The sequence below is a fragment of the Haplochromis burtoni genome, unplaced genomic scaffold, assembly GCF_018398535.1.
Source record: "Haplochromis burtoni strain Fernald_Lab_line unplaced genomic scaffold, NCSU_Asbu1 Contig_24, whole genome shotgun sequence".
NCBI classification, from domain to species: domain Eukaryota; kingdom Metazoa; phylum Chordata; class Actinopteri; order Cichliformes; family Cichlidae; genus Haplochromis; species Haplochromis burtoni.
Genome location: NW_024582385.1, coordinates 459,566 through 479,592, shown reverse-complemented (window position 1 = coordinate 479,592; position 20,027 = coordinate 459,566). Strand labels below are relative to the sequence as shown.

General features: G+C 40.5%; 1 protein-coding gene across 4 annotated transcripts in view; it reads right to left on the bottom strand.

Annotated features, from left to right (window-relative positions):
- mark4a (MAP/microtubule affinity-regulating kinase 4a) overlaps positions 1–16,543 on the bottom strand; it is a 33,953-nt gene extending 17,410 nt beyond the window's left edge. Inside the window, exons 1-8 of one of the 4 annotated variants that reach the window (XM_014337989.2) lie at positions 15,842–16,543; positions 13,340–13,537; positions 11,918–11,971; positions 8,272–8,320; positions 7,958–8,023; positions 1,005–1,075; positions 855–911; positions 191–427 (exon numbers count right to left, since the gene is read on the bottom strand). In XM_014337989.2, coding sequence (XP_014193475.1) covers positions 191–427; positions 855–911; positions 1,005–1,075; positions 7,958–8,023; positions 8,272–8,320; positions 11,918–11,971; positions 13,340–13,537; positions 15,842–15,895 — 786 coding nt within the window. In that variant the 5' untranslated portion in view covers positions 15,896–16,543. The remainder of the gene's footprint in view (positions 1–190; positions 428–854; positions 912–1,004; positions 1,076–7,957; positions 8,024–8,271; positions 8,321–11,917; positions 11,972–13,339; positions 13,538–15,841) is intronic. The other 3 variants (XM_005935991.3, XM_014337990.2, XM_005935992.3) reach the window with 3 other exon arrangements.
- Positions 16,544–20,027: the final 3,484 nt, after the last annotated feature.

The following is a 20,027-nucleotide window of genomic DNA, read 5'->3' as shown; positions in this document are numbered from 1 at the left end:
GTTACGTAATAACGCGTTAGTCCCAACACTGGTACCTAGAAGATCAAAGTTATTGAATAAATCAGTGATTTTAATGTTGTTGCGTACTAATGCATGAAAACCTATCGCTGCTACAATAAACCACCAAGGAAAACTCAAGTATCCCCAGACAGACAAACAGACGGATCGTTTCCTCCAGCCTTCCACTTGCCTTCAGATTCTGCCCATCAAAGGGCAGCGAGCCGCTGACCAGCGTGTAGAGGATGACTCCCAGACTCCAGACGTCTACCTCGGGCCCGTCATACTTCTTTCCTTGGAAAAGCTCAGGCGCAGCATAGGGCGGTGAGCCACAGAACGTGTCCAGCTTGTTGCCCAGGGTGAACTCATTGCTGAAGCCGAAGTCGGCAATCTTGATGTTGGCATCGGCATCCAGCAGGAGGTTCTCTGCCTGACTCACACATCCATTCACGCAGAGGAGGAAGCAGAGACGGACAGCAGGATGGAAAAGACAAGGAAGAACAGGAAAGATGGATGGGGGAGAAAAGAGAGTACAATGAGAATAAAGTTGTACTGAATACAAAGAGTGCAAACAAGGAGAGGGAAGTTGCACCTGTGTGTTATCCACTAATGCACAAGTTCAACTGGGCATGACTTGTGTATATATGTCACTGTGCCCACTGTGCATTTGCACATTCTACCCTCCCATACACTCATCAGTGTGATTAAAAACCCTTTACAGAGACATAGATTAAGACTAGTCAGAGATTACAACTTTGAGTTCAGGGTAATCTGTCAGTGAAATAAATTTTCTAGTCCTAGACTAGCCTTAATCCCCCTCTGAAAGTTGCCCCAGACATTCCTCTGAGCTTCCTCACCTTCAAATCTCTATGGACAATGTTCTTCGTGTGGCAGTAGTGGACAGCAGAAACAATCTGTGGACATAGAAAGACAGACACCCTTAAAGTACCGACAAGAAAATGCAACAACTGGTGTAACGTTGACACCGAGAGGTAACGTATTCATACTTGTCGAAATTTGGCTCTTGCTTCAACTTCCTTCATTCTCCCATGAGACACGAGGTAGTCAAAAACTTCACCTGTGAGGAGCATATCAGCACATCAGTCAGGTAACAAAGCCAGAAGCTTTATGCTGTTAGCTAAGTAAACACTGCTGACGTACACAGTCAATTTTAATCACATCAGCAGCTTTTAATATTTAATAAGATGCAAGCACTGTAAGTTAATTTTAATATCCACAAATCATGTAATTGCATGAAAACATATAATAAACAAATAATACATGCAGACCAAAGGAACAGTTTGATATTTTAGGAAATGAACGACTGAGGCATAACAGAAGAGGGTAGCAGCGACCTTGGCTCCATCCGAAGGTGATGAAAATCCATGTGAGAATAGTTTTAAGGTTTATCTTGTTTGATAAGACCAGACTACAACTTTGGAAAGACTAAATAATACTTCCTTCTGTATGCTGAGGCGTTGCGATGCTACAGTACTAATAGGCCTGTTATGCACATTAGCTTAAAGTGGCTAAAATTAGCACATCCTCCTAAAAAGATGGCTGTCTGTAACAATGACTGGATATTTCTCAAAGATATTTTAAAATATAAAATGCATATACGTGTCTTGTTTCATGGTCAAACTGACACAAATTCACTGAAATGTATTTAATATTTCTGTTAGACGTTCCCATTTGCTTATGTGACCTGTATTCACATGGCTGCCATCTATGGCAGCCTCCAACTACTAACAACACGAAGGAACATCCATAACTACTGAAGCCATACAGGTCTGGTTATGTGGGCCATAAAAACTTGATAAAAGTCTTTTCTGCACCCTACTTCAATATCACAATTATCTCACTTCGCATTTTTAGAGACAGAATACCTCCTGACGCCTTCTAACATATAATGAAATAACATAACAAACTGCTTAATCCTCAAAACAATCAAAATATTCAGTTTTAATACTTTCTCTTTTGTGTGTGACCACATCTATGAAAGCAGAAGGTTTGGCCACTTTTTACGTGATATAAAAATGCCACATCGTGATATCATTGCTATAGTTAACACCATGTGTATATCTTCAGTAGTGTGCATGGTAACAAGGTAAATCTGGGAATATCTTTTTAATACCTAAAAAAAGGAGCTACTTCAACAAATCTGAAAGAAAGCACAGTACTTGCAAAATATCCAAGAAAACTGTCCCTGCAGTGGAAAAAAACAAACATATTTTACCACTTGAGGCAAAAACACACCATAAAGTACAACCAGGCTATGAAGGAGGAAATACTAGCAGCTGGTGATGTGTCACCCAAAGTAAACATATGACTCCACTGAGCGTCCCTGGAGCACTCTCTAGGTGCGCCCCATATGACAGGAAGAGCAAACAGTGGATGGAAATTACTGATGCGGTGAGATGGAGGAAAAACAGGGCTTTATGCAAATGGTTAAAAAGCTTGACCGAGGATACAACATCAGCTGGCAGACAATACTTTTCAGTTCTATTAGGTGACAAAATTAAGCAACTCCTGAGGAGTTACAGGGTTTACTTGTTAAGTGTTAAGCAGTTATTTTATCAGTTTTTACACATTTTACTAAGGAAAAATCCTTTGACGGAACTGAACGTGCTTTATTGATGCACAGAATTCAATGAAGCTATTTGCCGATTAGACTGATGAAATCCCAGCGGTGACAGGGATTAGGGCCCCGTTCCCTGGAGTCTACACGCTGGTGGTGGAAATGAAGATGGATGCTTTGATAGAGTCTGAGTAACATGGGAGATGCGGAGATGGCAAGAAAGGTGAATTGCATGAAGGCCTCTGCGAGGGAGAACGACAGTGATTGGTGAGATTTAAAGTAAGCAGAGCGGAGGCTGATTGGGCTGAAGAAGTCAGGCAGAAAGATGATTGGACTGGACCACAGCTGCTGCAATGAGCTTGAAAGCGTGGGAAAGTGGAAGTGATGTAATGCTTAGATTAGCCACCAAACACCTGGGAAGCAGACAGATGTGTGACTACAGAGCTTCCTTACTGAACGCATAAGCTTCATTTCTATTGGAAACACCACTTTTGCACTTACATTTGACTTATGCTGTGTCACAGGCAATAATACTATGTGACTACTATTATATTGCTCCTGCTGCAGTATTTCAGTAGATTTACACTTAAAATGAGTAATTATGTAATCAATGTCAGCAGGGAAAGGATGGAAAATGGATTGTTAGATGCAAGCAACAAGAAAATGTTCACTGTTTTCTTTCAATATTGTAAAAAAAATCTGATCATATATTTTATTGACATACTGTGATATCATTTTGAATTTATATCATCTACCCCTTTTCCCAGGAGTGCATGCCCCAGCAAATTCCCCACCAGTGTTAGACAGTACAAAGCTGAGAGAAATGTGAAAAACAAGACCAACAGATTCTACAGGACTCAGTTAGCATTTTAAATGTTAAAGTTCAGTCCCAAAAAGAATGAACGTATGGCTTGTTTGGAAGGGTTGGCAAGAGAAAGCCTCTTTATTATAAAAAGACCATAGGACTTCTGGAACAATGTCCTTTGTACAGATGAGACCAAAGTGAAGATGTTTGGCCTGTCGCTACATTTGGAGAAAACCAAACAGCATATCAGAAAAAACACACTGCATCAGCTGTTAAGCCTGATGGTGGAGGGTTGATGATCTGTGCTTGTTCTGCAGCCACAGGACCTGAACAACTTGCAGTCACCAAGTCAACCACGAAATCCTCAGAATGCCAAAATTTTAGAGTCAAAGGTCAGTTTGTCTGACAGTTAACGTTAAAAGTGAGTCATGCAACAGCATAATGATCTCAAGCAGAAAATCTACAAAAGATTCAAAATGTTGCAATGGCTCAAAGTTCAGATCACAACCTGACTGAAATGCCCGAAAAAAATCTATGAACCGAATCAACATTTTTAAGAAGCGTGCATCAAAAATCCTCCACAAACATGTAAGAGATTTATAAAGTCCTGCAGACAATGATTCATGAGAATTATTGCAGCAAAAATTGATTCTACAAGCTACTGAATCATGGGGTTTATCATGGGTTTTTCACAGGACTCCACATCTGCTTTCCTATATCTGCTCGAAAAACTAGCTGTAAATCTGTAAATATGCATCATAAAAATACTGAAAAACATAACCCAAGTCTGACCACTAATATTTCTCTACAGTAGCTTAGCTGTTGTTTTAATACTATCGTGTTTGTGCACTATTATGTACTCTTAAACATGCTGCAGGAAAAAGCATATTATGGCCTTCACAGGCATTTTACACCACTACGCATCCCTAATACTTGTTTTTTACCCCCTGACTTAAAGGCTTGTAAAAAAAACAAAACACAATGCCTCTGACATTCGCCAAGGTCACAGTAAAAAAATGATATGGTCTCAGACACAACACAGAAAAATGGGATTGGTGACGAGAAATTGACACAAATAGAAACCAATGGACGCAAACAGGAAAAGGATAGTGTACAGATACGTGTGCTGGCGGGTATTAATGTGTCTAAAGTCTGTTTAAAAGCAACATTATTACTGCACTGAGGCTGCTCACTTATTTATGTTGAGGTCCCATATGCTATTAACTTTAAATACAGAGCAGCTATTAGCGCATAGCCCACAGCCATCTTTTTAAAGAGTCTGTCTATCACATATAGCCATAAAAAGGTTTAGGCACACTATATTCCAATATGTCATAGTGCCTGAACATGACATATGCATTTCTGGACAGCTATCACTTGAGTTCAATCGCCCACCAAAATTATTATATTTCACAATTTTAGATTAAAAGATGTGATACTGTAGTTTTGGTTATTTAGATATTATTTAGGCTTCTTTAAATTAGCTTTGTTACAGAAGGAACGTTTCCTTTCATTTCTTTTGAATTCAAGATCGACAACACTGCCATTTGTAACTATACGTATAAGGTTACAGCCTTATAGAATAGGCTGCTTTGTTCTGCTAAGGTAAGCTAACTGACAACTGGGTCTCATATGATACTGTGGAGATGAGAGTGGAACAGACTTTCTCACCCTCAGAATAATATCTGTTTTCAATTTTTTGAGGGTGTTAATGCAATAGCATTGAGGCGCATTATTTATTGCTCATCAGATGTATTATTCTTATTCGGTGTGCCAGTGCATCAGCATGAAGGCACACTATTATTAGTCAGATTGACTGTTGAGTATGTCAGAACACTGAAACACTGAGGCACATTAGATATTAATAAGTCAGACTTATTCTCCTTCTTCAGCCTAACTTTTTTTATGCGCGTCTCTATATCAGGATGGGAATGTAATGACAAATTTTTGCAAATTTGATAATAATAATAATTATCATTATAATGGGAGAGGATACTGAAAACGCAGAAACCCAGGCCCAGTAGTTTAAGTTTATAAACAATTTTGATTTTTTTCTGGTGTTTTCCTGCCACAGTGTGATGATGCCATCCACTGTAAATAAATAACCAGAAAAAAATGCTTTCTTTCTTTCTTTTTATTATACTTATATAAAATATTTTTTAACGTGAAGATGTTTTTGTCCTCTTTTATCTAGTGTTTTTCTCATTATGGTTGGACTTCTCTGGTTCTCCCACCAAAGTCCAGCCTCCTGCAACTGCCTTGCTCATTAAGAGCGATTCGATTAATAGCAAATTCTAGCTGAAAAATCGGAAGTGCAGGGTGTCTTTAATCATAACTAAACATAAGCAAACATGCACTTTCATTGAATTTCTGCATGTAGCAACATTTTTCTAGTCAGGAATTTATTTTCTTTTAATATGACACCAATGCAGAGAGTGTCTACCAGGCACTGGAAATACCCCAGGAGCTATTGATTATTATTGTACATATTTTTACATACGTAGTGTACATAAATTCTCTGAATGATGAGAGACAACGTCAAAGCGATTTTTCAAATAGTGAAGAACAAATCCAGCCGAAGTAAATGAGTGTTTGGAAGGACTTAAACCCCTTGACACTGTGTTTCTATAATGGATCAATTAACTGAGTCTGACAGATCTCAGTCTTGCTATTGATATTTCTCAATGACCAACTTCAACTACATCCCAACAACATTTTTATCAAAAATACAACATAACATTGCCAAAACACAAGGTTATGATTTACTCTTTCTATTGTGAAAATGTATTATCGGCTTTCATGTTTGTAAAATTGGTTGTGCGCAAGCAAGAAAACAACAACTGTGTGGATGTAGCGCGCCACATAATATTAAAGCAAACCAGGAAGCTATTGTTTTCAGACTCATAAGGCATGAAAGCAGTTCTCACAGATGGAAAAAGTATAAATATTCCTCAATTAAGTAGAAGTACAAATACTTGTAAAGTTAAAGTAGTAATTGAACTTAAAAAGTGAAAAAGTTAAAGCTCTGAAATGTACTTGAAGTATAAAAGAAGGCGCACTGACATTTCATACTATGAAGCATCATAATAGCTACAGATCCATGGATTGCACTAGTGTGTTGCTAAAAAAAAACAAAAACCTAAAAAGTTCAGCAGTGCCGCCACCAAGACTGAAGCTATTGTCAATGGTGTGAACTGCTACATTCAGTGGAAGTCACTCTTGAAGCTCTTAATGAAATCCAGTACAGTGGCATTTCTCCGACTTAAGTAACCATGGAACAGGGAAAATATTCCCAATCATACTTTGACTGGAAGAATGGTGGCGTGCAGACAAAATTAACTGAGGTTAGAAACGCCAAATGAGACAGCAGAAACCATTGCACAATACCTCCCTGGTACCTCACTATAATTTTTCTTATACAGATGAGACATTATTTCTGTAACATTATTTAATTCCAGAGGTTTTTAAGTTATTTTTTTTGCATTTGTTGACTTGTAAAAGCCTATATGACATTTTCTATTTCACCATTCATTAATCGCACAAAGAAGGCATCTTTTAAATATGTTAAAATTTTCTTTAAACAAACAGTATTATTAAAATTCTTCATGACTGGGCCAAATGTCCTCTTTTTTGGAAATCAAAATATGGTCACCCTACACTACTGACACACCTGAATCAACAAGACATAAGTTATTGATATTACATGAGCTATCAAGGATGATTACGGTCAATGAATCTAATCAACATTCTCATCTTAAATTGAATTTGATGTCTGATACCTGCGATATAACCTAACATTGACCATGAACACTAGCTGCTCCAGTCCAATATGGTACATTACTATAAACCTCACCACAGTTAGCAGCTAGCTTCAAGTTTCCAGTCTATAAAATGTCAATGAGCAGTCCTTATCTTTAAAAATATTCTCTCTTCTTCCTCTCCTGCCCTGTCATTGTTACACATTTTTCTGTCTCTGCGTAAAGTTGTTTCACATTCTGTCTTTCCTGGGAAATACAGCCTCTGTACCGTTAGCTAACACACACCCTGTGTGACTAGCCAAACAGACACACAGAAAGCTAGCTTAGCTTTGTGTAAATACTAGAAAGGGGAAAGAGCCACTCTGGCTCTGTAGAACATACCAGCCATTGATTATCTTTGAGAAAAATCCCTTTTTTGTGCATATATTAGATACATGAAGTCAAATAAGAAGGAAAACCAGGGTATTCTTTCAATTCCATCTGCTAAATAAGGCTAACTGGCTGCTTCCACTTATATATATATATTTCCTCTATTTACATGAGAGTGAAAATCAATCTTATTAAGCTAATATTAAACTGAACCCTTTTTTAACCTGTTCTGTGGATATGGATGAAAAAAGGAATCAATGTTTTTAAAAAATTGTACCACTTTTATTTTGTTTTATTGCACATCCTAAAGAAAGACCGCATCTGTAAAATCAGCCACATAGTGCTCTCACAAACAGATTTCATTTTGGAGCTTAGATGCCAAATCTGTAACCCTATACATCATTTGGGCTCCATCATAGCTTTCCTGGACATGATGGTTGATGTACCTACCTCCACTGGCATATTCCATGACTAGGTAAAGGGTCTTATCCGTCTCAATCACCTCGAAAAGCTGCACTGTAGCCCAAAACAGAACCAGATCAACATCAAAACACAAAACAAAAGCTGTTAATGTTATAAAAAATGCACAGGTATCTGTCTGGCTCTCTTAATATGTAGGAAATCATTAGTGCAATGGGAGGTACTGACACATGTGAGATGTCACTCTGCACTTCAGTCAGTGACTGCTTAAGAGCTCAAACCTTTTTACTACTGCCTGCGCACACACCTTGTGACAAAGTACAGTAATGTGTACATTAACTTACCTATGTTTGGGTGATTTAAGCCTTTCATTATCCGTACCTCCCGAAAAAGCTGGAAGAAGAAACAAAATTTACATTTCATGATAAATAAAACCTCAGTGGAATTAGGTGCTCAGGAGAACTGGTTTCAACTATGGAACCAGTCTCTATACAGTGGTGGAGAGGGCATTTCTGCATTCACTTTGTAGAGATCCATGTCAGTTAAACTAGAGTTTCCCAGAAGTTTTATGATCCCAGAGAACCATGAAAATGTCAAGCAATTATAAGTAGGCTGAGCTTCTCATTTGAAGCATGTTGCTGTTAATTCCCACATGTGACACTGAATACTAAAATAGTTGAAATGTCAGTAGAAACTGAGCACAGTTAAACACTTCATGTAAACTATTTTCTCCATTTCATTTAATTCACTTTTAAATTAAAATAACAAATCTGTCATTTTCTAATTGCACAATTTAGAACTTTTTAAAGATAAATTCCAGTTAGGGGCTCACATTTGTCCATTGCATGTTGCTCTTTGTATATACATATACATATCATGCTCATTTCCAGCCATACACTTTATTCTTGGACATCTCTAAAGTAGCTCGTCATGATTCACATTAACAATTTTTTTTTTTTTTATCTAATACTGTATGTTATGAAGGTGAGGCTCTCCCTAAAGTGTGCAATATTAGCTGCATACATCTTAATGACCCCTACCTAAAACCACGATTTCGTTTCACATGCAGATTTAGTAAGTCTGTCGAAGGGCAGCATCCAGTGCTTGCGAGCACTTGCCTTGACAATTCGCCAGTTTAAAGGTTCCAGAAAATTTAAAGTAACATCATTTGTTGTTCTTTATCAACAAGTCGAACTGTTATATGAGAGCCCGAGACAAACCTTTCTCAACAAACGGGGAGCAAGTGAAGCAACTACAAATACTGTTGAACTTTTGACCGACATATTACCTGGTAGTGAATACATTGATGGGTTATCTAGTACAGTATCTTGTACAGTACATGTACAGTCTGTGATGTAAATAACGATGTGCCCTATAATGCCCACAACGCTTTTATAACAAAGAATTTATAACTTATCTTGTAACGCATCTCTTCTGACACATATAGTCATTCGTCTTTATAGTACAGTAATGTGCAATTCATTTTACCACAAAAAACCAAAGAGGAGCAGACAAATGTATAATAGTCCTCATAATAAAATGATTTTCATTTTAAGAGCAAGCAAAGCCCACACAGCAGTGTGATGAATGGAGCCAAATTCAGACCAACATCTACTCTGACCCCCCCTCCTGTCTGTGATACTGTGAGGCACATATTTGTACACTTCAGTCAGGGGCTTTAAAATTGATGCCAGCTCTCCCAGTTCCATGAACATACAGTAACAGTACCACTGTCATAACAAAAGGCAGTTGGTGGCAACTCTCTTCCATGATGTCAACTACAAAAAAAAGGAAGAAGAAAAAAACGATGGTGCGATAAGCAATTCTATTCTTTTTTTTCTCACTCCCCTTTCCCACATCTCCCTCCATCCCCTCCTCCTCCTCCTCCTCCATTCAATTCCTTCAGCAGTGCCCCAATATCACTGTTGCCATAGCAACCTAGGTATTAAGACCAAGCTCCTTCCCAGCTTCTCCAGCTGTGCTAGAGGGAATCTTGGGATGCGTAGCGCTTAAGTGTCTTATCATCCAGGCCATCCCATTAATTCCTTGCTCATCAGGCTGAGAAGAGTCAGATCCATCAAAACAATAAACAAACCCCCAACACTGCAAAGAAACAGCAGGTCTATGTCAGGATGCATGTGAACAGTGGTTATAAGCTTCCTGGCCGTAGCTAAGACAGAGCAGAAACACGCTGAAATAGAAATTTCTGCTTGGATGTGATGTGTCTTTAACACACACTTCATTTCAGACAGGACTGTCGTATAAAGAGAAGACAATTACTTCCATCTGCAGCAATTTATATTTGGCGGCAAGGCTCTGTTCTGTGGCCTCTCCACCAATTCTATGCACATGTATGGAAGGCAGGGAGAGCAATAAGACCACATAGCATTGTAAAGTAGACGATGGATGGCACTGATGAAGTCAGAAATAGCCAGAACAAGAGGAACTGGAATGGTGGTGAGCTGCAAAGTGGCACGCACCTGTAGCAAGTGCGGACAGGTTGAAGCAGCTCGAATATCTAAACGAGATTGACCAGTTACATACATACAAAGGTGTCAACGATGTGGGATGTCACTGTTAGCTTTTGTATTCTGCCTGAATTAACATGCTTAAGTTCGGACTTTGTTATCTTTCAACTAATCTCTACAAAACCATCCACATTGTGTTAATATGGCCTCTTTTGTGTGTTTAAATCTAAGGACTTTCACTAGCCCACAGGGATGTGAAAAACTATAACCAGTGGCCAGGTGTTGAGTTTTCTCCCTAATTGGTGAAAATTCCTTCACCTCTCTCGTCTCCCACAATCCAATCCAAAAAAAGGTGCACCCACGAAGATGGCATGACATGGAAGTTAGGATTACAGCTCCTGAACAGGATGCCATGAAATAAGCACCAGAAATATGATTTTAAGAATGAGGATTGCAGGAAGTCAGTGATCAAAATCTTCCAGGACATTTTTGCAATGGTGTTACCCTCCACATTAATGTAAACAAGGGGTCCTATCCTATAGAAGTAGTGTCTTGTTGACTGCATCAAGCCAGACATGCAGATGTCTTCAGTCAAATGAAATCACACACATACTACACACAAATAAAACTGGATTATTTCGCCCCTGATTTGATTTTCCCTGGTCTGTTCATGTCTTGTGCACAGGCAGAGGAGCTTGTGCATGTTGTGATGTTGAGACTTTGGCATTATGTGGATATTATAGGATGCAGCACATGTCACATGCATTTTCTGAGCTTCTATATACATTTTATTTTTCTACATTACACAGCTACATGAGGCGCACATTTTGAGACACAACAGCTTTTAATTAATAAAATAATGAAATCTTCAATCCATGTCTCCAGCTCCAAGTGTCTATAAACCCAGCTCCTGCTCCATCTATACCAGACATCCATGTATAACAAGCCATACAAGTATCTACAGTTCACACTCACATCTCAACATTCTGCCCAGCAGGAACAAGAAACCAGACTGTGCCATGCACCCGACAGACACCAAGGACAGCTGATTTTGTACCAGTCCACCTCTGAACTGCTACAAAATCTTCTGTTTTCTTTGTTATGCATAGAAACAAGCTTTTCATGGCAATCTAAGAAGGTATAGGTTGCGTGACTGTGGTTTATGAAATAACTCAGTCCCTCTCAGGCCGGTGATTAGCCCGGAGAGAGACAAGAGTTGATCTCTGGAACAGAGGTCTCCTCTCACTCCCATCCAGTCCCTAGCACCTGTCAAACAGCATCACATCCCATGAGCCCTCTCCCTATCAGATGCTGTCTCATTCCTGTCCCTTGTGAGAGGGTGGAAGCAGCTGAGGACAAACCTGACCAGCCTCTAAACCCCCAACAGAATCCACCTCACTTGAATGCTTTGTTTCTGCTTATGAAGACAAATAACATCAAACCAGTGTGCGTTTCTATTTTGTACCTGAGCACATAACACATATATTCCCTCGTCTCATTAGTATCAAAAGGAAAAACTCACCTTTTGTAGGCTGGTTGGGTTCAACTGAGTTTTGTCAATGATTTTTATTGCAACCTGGAAGAGACATCAAGGAATTTTTGATGAGTGAAAAAAAGATAGCAACACTCTTATATGATGCTGATATAACTGACTCATATCTAAGAATTCTTTTCTCAGCACTCAGAAATGCAGAAAAATCTCATTTTGAGAGGCATATTTAAATCATCTTCTACAGCAAGTAAACATGGACTGAGGCCACTCGGAACATTTACTTCCACAAGCTGTTGTCACGCAAATTTGAGCGGATTTAATCCCTACTGACTAGAACTGGTGCTGCTAAACCAGGCGCTGCTAAGTAGATGATGAAAGTTCTTTCCGAGCTTTGTTAAATACATAATTAATCATAAAGTGTCATAAAGAAAACATGTACTACAAATGATAAAAACATGTATTAAAAGTTATTATTCTCTGTCTCTCTTCCACAGCATGTCTTTATCCTGTCTTCCTTCTCTCACCCCAACCAATCACAGCAGATGGCCCCGCCCCTCCCTGAGCCTGGTTCTGCCGGAGGTTTCTTCCTGTTAAAAGGGAGTTTTTCCTTCCCACTGTCGCCAAAGTGCTTGCTCATAGGAGGTCATATGATTGTTGGGTTTTTCTCTGTATGTATTATTTTAGGGTCTACCTTACAATATAAAGCGCCTTGAGGCGACTGTTGTTGCTGTATAAATAAAATGGAACTGAATTGAAAAACTTGTTAACTCTTATCTTATTAGACGTAATGCAATTATTTAGTCGTGTGTTTAGATTAGGTTGTTTTTACCCACAGTTTGAAATAATTTCACTTCATAGTTTCCCAGTTTCCCTTAAAAGGACCTCGTATGTGTTTCCTTATTTCCTGTCATACATGTAGTATTGCAGTGGTGCATGCTCATGTTAAACATGGCTATAGTTTAATATAATGAGTCCACTGTATCCACAACTAACACCTTGTGAGCACATTAGCCCCTCCTCTCTGTTTGTGAGTGGCAGCCGATGAGAAGAAAGGTGGCTTAAACTGAAGGACTTCGCTGAGGTACATGCAGTATATAAGGACTATTTTGAACTTTGAGTCATCCAAAGAAATTCTACTTGAGTCCAAGAATAAAATATGGAGCTTGAAGCTCAGCATTAAAGATACAGAAGATAAGTCAATCTATTTGTGTTAAAATAGCTGGCTCAAAGAAAAGTACACAAATACATTTTAGAGAAGGACTAATTAGGAGGCAAGGAAAATGTACTTTTTAGAAAATATAATTAAAAGGAGGGCTCTCATGAAGACATACTACTGGATTCTTAAGATAATATTAAGGACACCAGCACATCGGCCAAGTGTTACCTTTCATTTTTTACAGTTATATCCATCACTCACTCCCACCTTTGATGTCTGTTTCTCTTGTAACTCACCTCCCTGCCCGTCAAAATGTGGCGGGCCAGCTTGACCTTGGCAAAGTTTCCTTTGCCGATGGTCTTGAGCAGGCGGTAGTTGCCTATGTGCGGCTGTTCGTCAGAGCAAGAGGCAATCGAGTTCCTGCACCGGGCACCCAGAGAGCGGCTGGACTGGCTGGTGGCCTTATCTGAGCGGCTGGCCCCCAGTGACACATGCTGGAGGAAAATGAAGGGGAAGAGGTTAGGTCACTGTGCCAACAGCAATATCACACAGAGCAGCAGCAGCAGGCTGGAAAAGGACTTTAAGGATGATCTACAACCTCAAACGACTGATGGGCCTCCAGAAGTAAAATAGCATGCATTAGTTAGTGCCTGCAGCCTCTTCAAGCTACTCATAAACTCTGTCTCCAAACAATAAGACACCTCTCTCTTTTAGTAGCTGAAGTGTTTGTCACATTGATTGCTGCACAGTGTAACACATACTGTGTAAGTGACAAAAAACACATTGGTGACAACACTTACAATAACCAACCCAGCTTTGTATATCAAATACTGCTAAGCTCATAATGACAAGTTGGTGCCATATCCCATAATCATTCCAACAGATGTTTGACCCGTAATGACAACGAGCAACAACCTGGAGCTGATCTGCATGTGACTACATGTCCCTCGTTCCTGGGCTAACAGCTGTATTCCAACACAACATACTGTTTCCATTTTGGGCTCAGCATCATCTTCTTCAGAGGTCTGCTACTTCACTGCTGAGAGATGTCTTCATCCATTTTGACAGGGGATACAGGTAACGCTGTTGCTAGAATATGTGGTGGCCCTGAAGCTTTCACAACCCTGTAAACAGTTGATCCTGGACCCCAACACTTTAGAGCATTGCTGTGCAGTTCTGATAGTCTCAAGCTTGAGTCACAGATAATTTTCAAGGGGAAAACGACAACATGCAATCACACAAGCAAAGCCTGATGCAGCACAGCATGAAACAGCTACTTGTCATGTGACAAACAAAGGGAAGATATTAAAGAGGGAAACATAAGAACAGGTGGTAGTGAGTGGGGCAATAAAGAGGTATCACCTTTCACTGTTTGTAAGAGGAAGAAGTAAAAAAACAACAACACAAAAACAAAAAAATAGGGAGCAGATGCCGACACAGTGGTCCCTGGCCAGCCCTGGGCCCTGAGGCATCACACTTCCATTCCCCCCCAGCATGTCATCTTGCTCTTAGTTTCACACGCAAACACAACCACTCATAGCCTTAACCCCCACCTTCCGTTATTCCTTCTCTTGCTTCCAGTCATGTTCCTTTGCCCCACCTTGGTGCCAGTCGGGATCCAAACTCCACAATCAAACATCTCCAACCAATACCACGGGCAGCACACACATGCATGCGTGGCGAGCAAGCGAGTGCATTAATCCCCCTGCGCTGTTCGTTGCACATCAAGCCAAGCCTCACCTGTGACTGCCAATATGGCAAGACACAGTTTCATCCGCTCCATCCACTCATCTGTCATCATCGTATAATCGAGATGCAACAGTAACAGCTCCAGATCACTTCTAATAGATGAATCTCCATTCACAATCAATCATACACCTCGTAAAGTCACACACTCCTGCACATTCACTTCCACACACACACATCCACACATCTATTGGCTTACCCATCCTTCTGTGCTGAAAGCTCTGCTAACAAACAGATGGGGTTGGGGTGGGGGGAGGGGGTGCAAAAGTGTTGAGGGCAATGAAATGACATAATGCAACATAAATCAGTCATGCGCCCATTTAGATATTAGATGGATGGATTCCACATATGCAGAACCTGTTCGGTGTCAGCTTGCTTCTTTTCTGCAGGCCGTTTCTGTTTTCCACAGCATACAATGTATGGCGCTGTCTGACACCCACTGGCTCTGGGGTTGATCGCTTTGTAGGCTGCGCAGCAATGGACTGCACATCATTTTACGCAGTAATCCCCTGGCTTCAGCCGAACAGTCCAGATATTCTCTCTACGTTTATTTTGGCCTCTTGTGCTGCTCTCGTCCCACCCATCCAATTTCTAGGGAACACACACACACATACACACAACAGCAGCAGCAGCAGCAGCAAGGAGTATGATGTGACATCACTATCTCTCCAAGCCTTATAATAAGAGGTGACGGCTGGTTTTCAGGCTTTCTGCGCATATCCACTGAGCGTTATCGTATGCGGATGGACTCATTCCGGGCTGTTTGCCTGCCATCAGCGCTTTCCCTGCACAGACACCCAAGGTTAGCCTTTTTTTTCAAAGAGCCTGCTCTGTTTAAATATCCGTCCAATATCAGGACAGCAGAGCCTCAAACGGGAAAAACATCACCATCTACGACCCCCCTCCCCTCAACCACCCGCACAATGAATAAAACCACAAACTGCCCAAAGCCACACATATGCAGATATCTTTTTTTCTTCTTTTTTTAAGGGATGCACGATCTATCGTCTGCAGGCACACAAACACAGGCTGCAGACTGGAATTGCACTTACATGGTCTCCACTACTCCTGTCGTTTCCAGACGGTAATGCAGATCGAGAAGACATGTTGTTTTCTTTCTCCTTTTTTTTTCCCTGAGTAAGAATCACGGTGTGCGCGCGCGGATGAGATTTACAGTCTCCACAGACGGAATAACATCCGCAGATATGACCCACCGTCCCAAATCAATCTGCCTCTTCTCCAACCGGCCGAGCCACGGTCGAGAGGAGACCTCTGCCTATCATGGCAGCAATGGGTATGTGGAAGGGGGGTGTCCTCAAACAAGCTGCATGTTCCACCATGCACTGTCAAGAAAGGGAAAAAATGAGCGGTGCAGCAGATGCCGTGTAACGCAAATCCCGAGCACTGAAGAAGTGCTAAAATGCGGTGATGTTTGGACGGAACCCAGCGTCTCTGTGGCGACTCTCCACCCCCTGCCTCATCCTCATTTCGCCATACAAAACAAACACAGCTCCCTCTGGATGTGTGTCATCTCCCTCTGTCATAATACCGACCGACAGAGCCTGTCCTTAACCCCACAACGCCAATGCAAGCCGCAGCACGAAAACGCGGCTTTACGGTGCAGCGGAGGGAAAAGGCCGAAATGTTCGGAAATCGGTATTCCAGGTCGGTGAGATGCGCACCACCGTAAAGTCAGGATGAAGACACAGGGACGAGACTTCCGGTCGGTTTGGGGGACTGACAATATGAAAGTTATGTTTGATGTTCGAGACAAAACGACTCAAATATCTATTATCTGATCTATCAGGTGATCACTTTCAGCCTTTGTGTATGAGGGTAAGAACCAGGGCCCCTCCCTCCGGGGGCTTTAATCTGAATGCACACTAAACCTATATTGTGGTCAGTTGTTACGCTCCATTAAATACCTTTGTGTTGTGTCTTTATGTAAAGGAACACACAGAACAGCATCAACATAAGGAGCATATGCTATAATGCAGTAATGCTCTCATATTGTGTATCGTTTCCAAACAATTATCTCCTCCTAATGTTAATGATGGTGAGATTAAAATAACAATGATGACGATAAAAGAGGCTGCTTGGGTCAGGCCGATGATTCCCTAAAACATGTTGTTACGTATATTTTTCTTTTTGCTTTCTTCTGGCACCCGGATGTTGTTTTTACTCAGCGTTTCAATGAGTGGTTAATTCATTTTAAACCTTTTTTATTATCACGTGTGTCTCTTAATCGGTCTCCATAAAGAGCATTAATGTAGCTACAAATTAACCAGTAATAAAGCAGGCCGTAGAAGTATCACCCTCTCGTTGTGCTAACTGGGGCCAAGTCAGACCGAAGCGCTGCACACATCGACCAACTTCACCATTTTATTTTGGAAACTCAATTTCCTAACTTCCTGCCTGAGCTGTCTAACCGTATTGCGTTTGATGCGACTTAGATGCGCCACATCAAAGATGCTGACAGGTCCAGCACAACACAACCCACTACCGGTTATACCAGCGTAGTTTTGTGCGTAAATGAGCATAAACTATCCAAAGATGGCCGAAGTGCAAGGCTTCTCCATCCAAAACAGTGATTCATAAAGCGGTTCTCTGCCTTTATAAGACCTGGTGTCTGGCTGGGGCCTGCACAGGGAGAGAGATAGTGTTTGCTGTGGGAGCGAAGGCTCTTCTCTCTGTTAGAGCGAATGCCTTAAAAGGCAGAGGCATCACAGAGTTAAAACGTGAATCCCTTTGTGTATAATGTAATGAAATCCCCTGAAACTTAACATAATGGGTGGAAAACTGTTTTGAAATTGTAACCAGGCAAATGTTGTCGTCCCCCCCCAATAAACCTCTACACAACACTCCTAAAATTACACATTCTAAACATTTTAGGGATCCAGAAATAAAAGTGCCAAGCTACTTCATGTCCACTCATCAGCTCTGAAATAATGATACTTTTTTCTTCACATTGTCAGTGAGGTGCTTCCTGGTTCCCTCTAGGCTACTGGCTTCATATGAGCACGTGTGTATATGTGAGTGTCTGCACACACACACATATACATGCTTTGCATTCTGTCTGATGGCCAGCAGGAGGTGACATTTATGGTTGCAGAACATGTCTGACTATATAGAAGTCTGTGATTAAATGGCCCTCAGCTCCCTTCATCTATCACCTCAGTCAAAGCTTTTCTGACTAGTTGTTTGGTCTCAGTTGCTGGTTTCAGTTCTTACTGAATACAGTATGATGTTTATTTTGTAAATTATTGCCTCCATTAATTTCCAGAAGGATGATAAAGAAGAATACATTTTGCCTGCTGTGTGAACAGAGCGCCTCAGTTTAACACTTGCTCACGACACACTGTTTCAAAACATATGGAATATAACGACGATGCTCCACTCAAGGCTTTAAAAAAAGAAGTTCACAAAGCAGCAATGTTTAATGTCTATTCTATGGTCCACACTGGGTTTGCGGTGGAACACACCAACACACAGTCATGACACTATGACCTGTGCAGAGGTACTGTGACTGATGCCTTATCTGTCTGTCTTGTCTTGCACTTAGTAAAAGATGCACATGTGCATGTCTACAGCTCCCTAAAACTAGGAATTAAGAAGCTATGGCTAGTTAGCCTGACTGTCTCTTTTGCTGTGCTTTAATGGCATTCTGTTATTTGCTTAGGTAGAGATGCCTTTTCTGTACTCACCAAAGAACTCTATAATAAGTAACTTTTGCATCCATTGTCATTCAAACGATCTCCTTGTCGTTACTCAAATTCCAGCTTTATTTAAGTGTGAGGCAAAATCAGGTTTTCTGAAACACAAGGCTTTTCCCTCTATTTCCTCCACCTCAGATGCTTTATTACACATCTGTCAAGTTGTTTTTTGTGTGGCTCATGCCTGATGGCTTATCTTATGTTTCTAAGAATGAAGGCCCCTGTTAAAGGTGCCAACCAGACTTTAATTAAATTGTGCTTGCCCTACTTTTGTTAAGCATATAGCCATTCCTGAGAAACCAATTTATGTCGTTTCCACTGACCCTCCTACAACTACGCTGCGATCTTCCTAATAGTAGGCTACTTTCACAAGATGACTTCTTACACACTCTCCCCAGACTTCCAACAGAGACAGTAATCTGTCATCCATCATGTTTTCATAGCCCTCCTGTCTGCTGTCTTCTAGGAGGACTGTCCTCCAGTTCATACTTCCATCGCAGCGCTCAGGTTTGTAAAATGTAAATGAGTACAAAGTATATATTTTCTCAGTGATAATATGTGAAGTTGCTACAACAAAACCAGATTCCAGCATCACCAGCAGTCCTTGCTGGTTCATAAGTAAATAGCTCAATAGTCTGACAATTGCTAAGAATTTAGGGATTTCATCCTCTGCTGTACACGATATCATTAACATTCTGAAAAGTAGACTGAAAGCCAGTAATGAATCAATCTTTGGGTCTTCACGCAGCATTGCATTAGGTTTAAACTTTAGGGAAAAATGTCAGTGTTGAACAAGTGCTGCTGGTTTCTCCAGGTGTAAATTCATTTAAGATGGAGCGATGCAAAGGAGAAAAATGTACTAGATAATCAGTTTTTTCTATCTGTGCAGTCAAATCGTTCTAAAATATCAGACTGAAGCACTTAAATGAGCTTTGAAAATTTTCAGTCTAATGTCTAATGTTTGTGTGTTGTGCCATCTAAGATTAGTATGTTAGCATACTAACACTGGCCCATGTACACATGTAGATGCTACACTGGTCACCGGAATTATGTCAACGCAGCCACCATGTTGTTACAGAGCCTTGTAATGCATGCTAATCTAGAGAGGCAGAAATGTGTAATTAAAATTATTATAACTCACTCACTGAATTTTCAAACAAATTTCAAGCATTGTTTTTCTTTTTAAATATTAAAAAATGCTTATATTATGTTGATAGTAATCATAATGGTTCTTTAGTGTAATGTTTAAAATTAACATTACAGTTCTTCCCAATTTATAACTGAGCAACAGGCAGTATTAATCCATCATTTAAATGGCTTTATGGTCCAGTCCTGTCAAAGTTTAGCTTAAACGAGAGCTCCAGACAAATCATTTAGTCTCCTTTCCTCAGTGGCTCTTTCAATCTGTGTCTTTTTGGGAACCTGCACACAAAATAAATCCAGTCTGTGCTGTGCTGCATGTTTTGCTTGAAACAATCTACAGGGTGGGCCATTTATATGGATACAGCGTAATAACATGGGAATG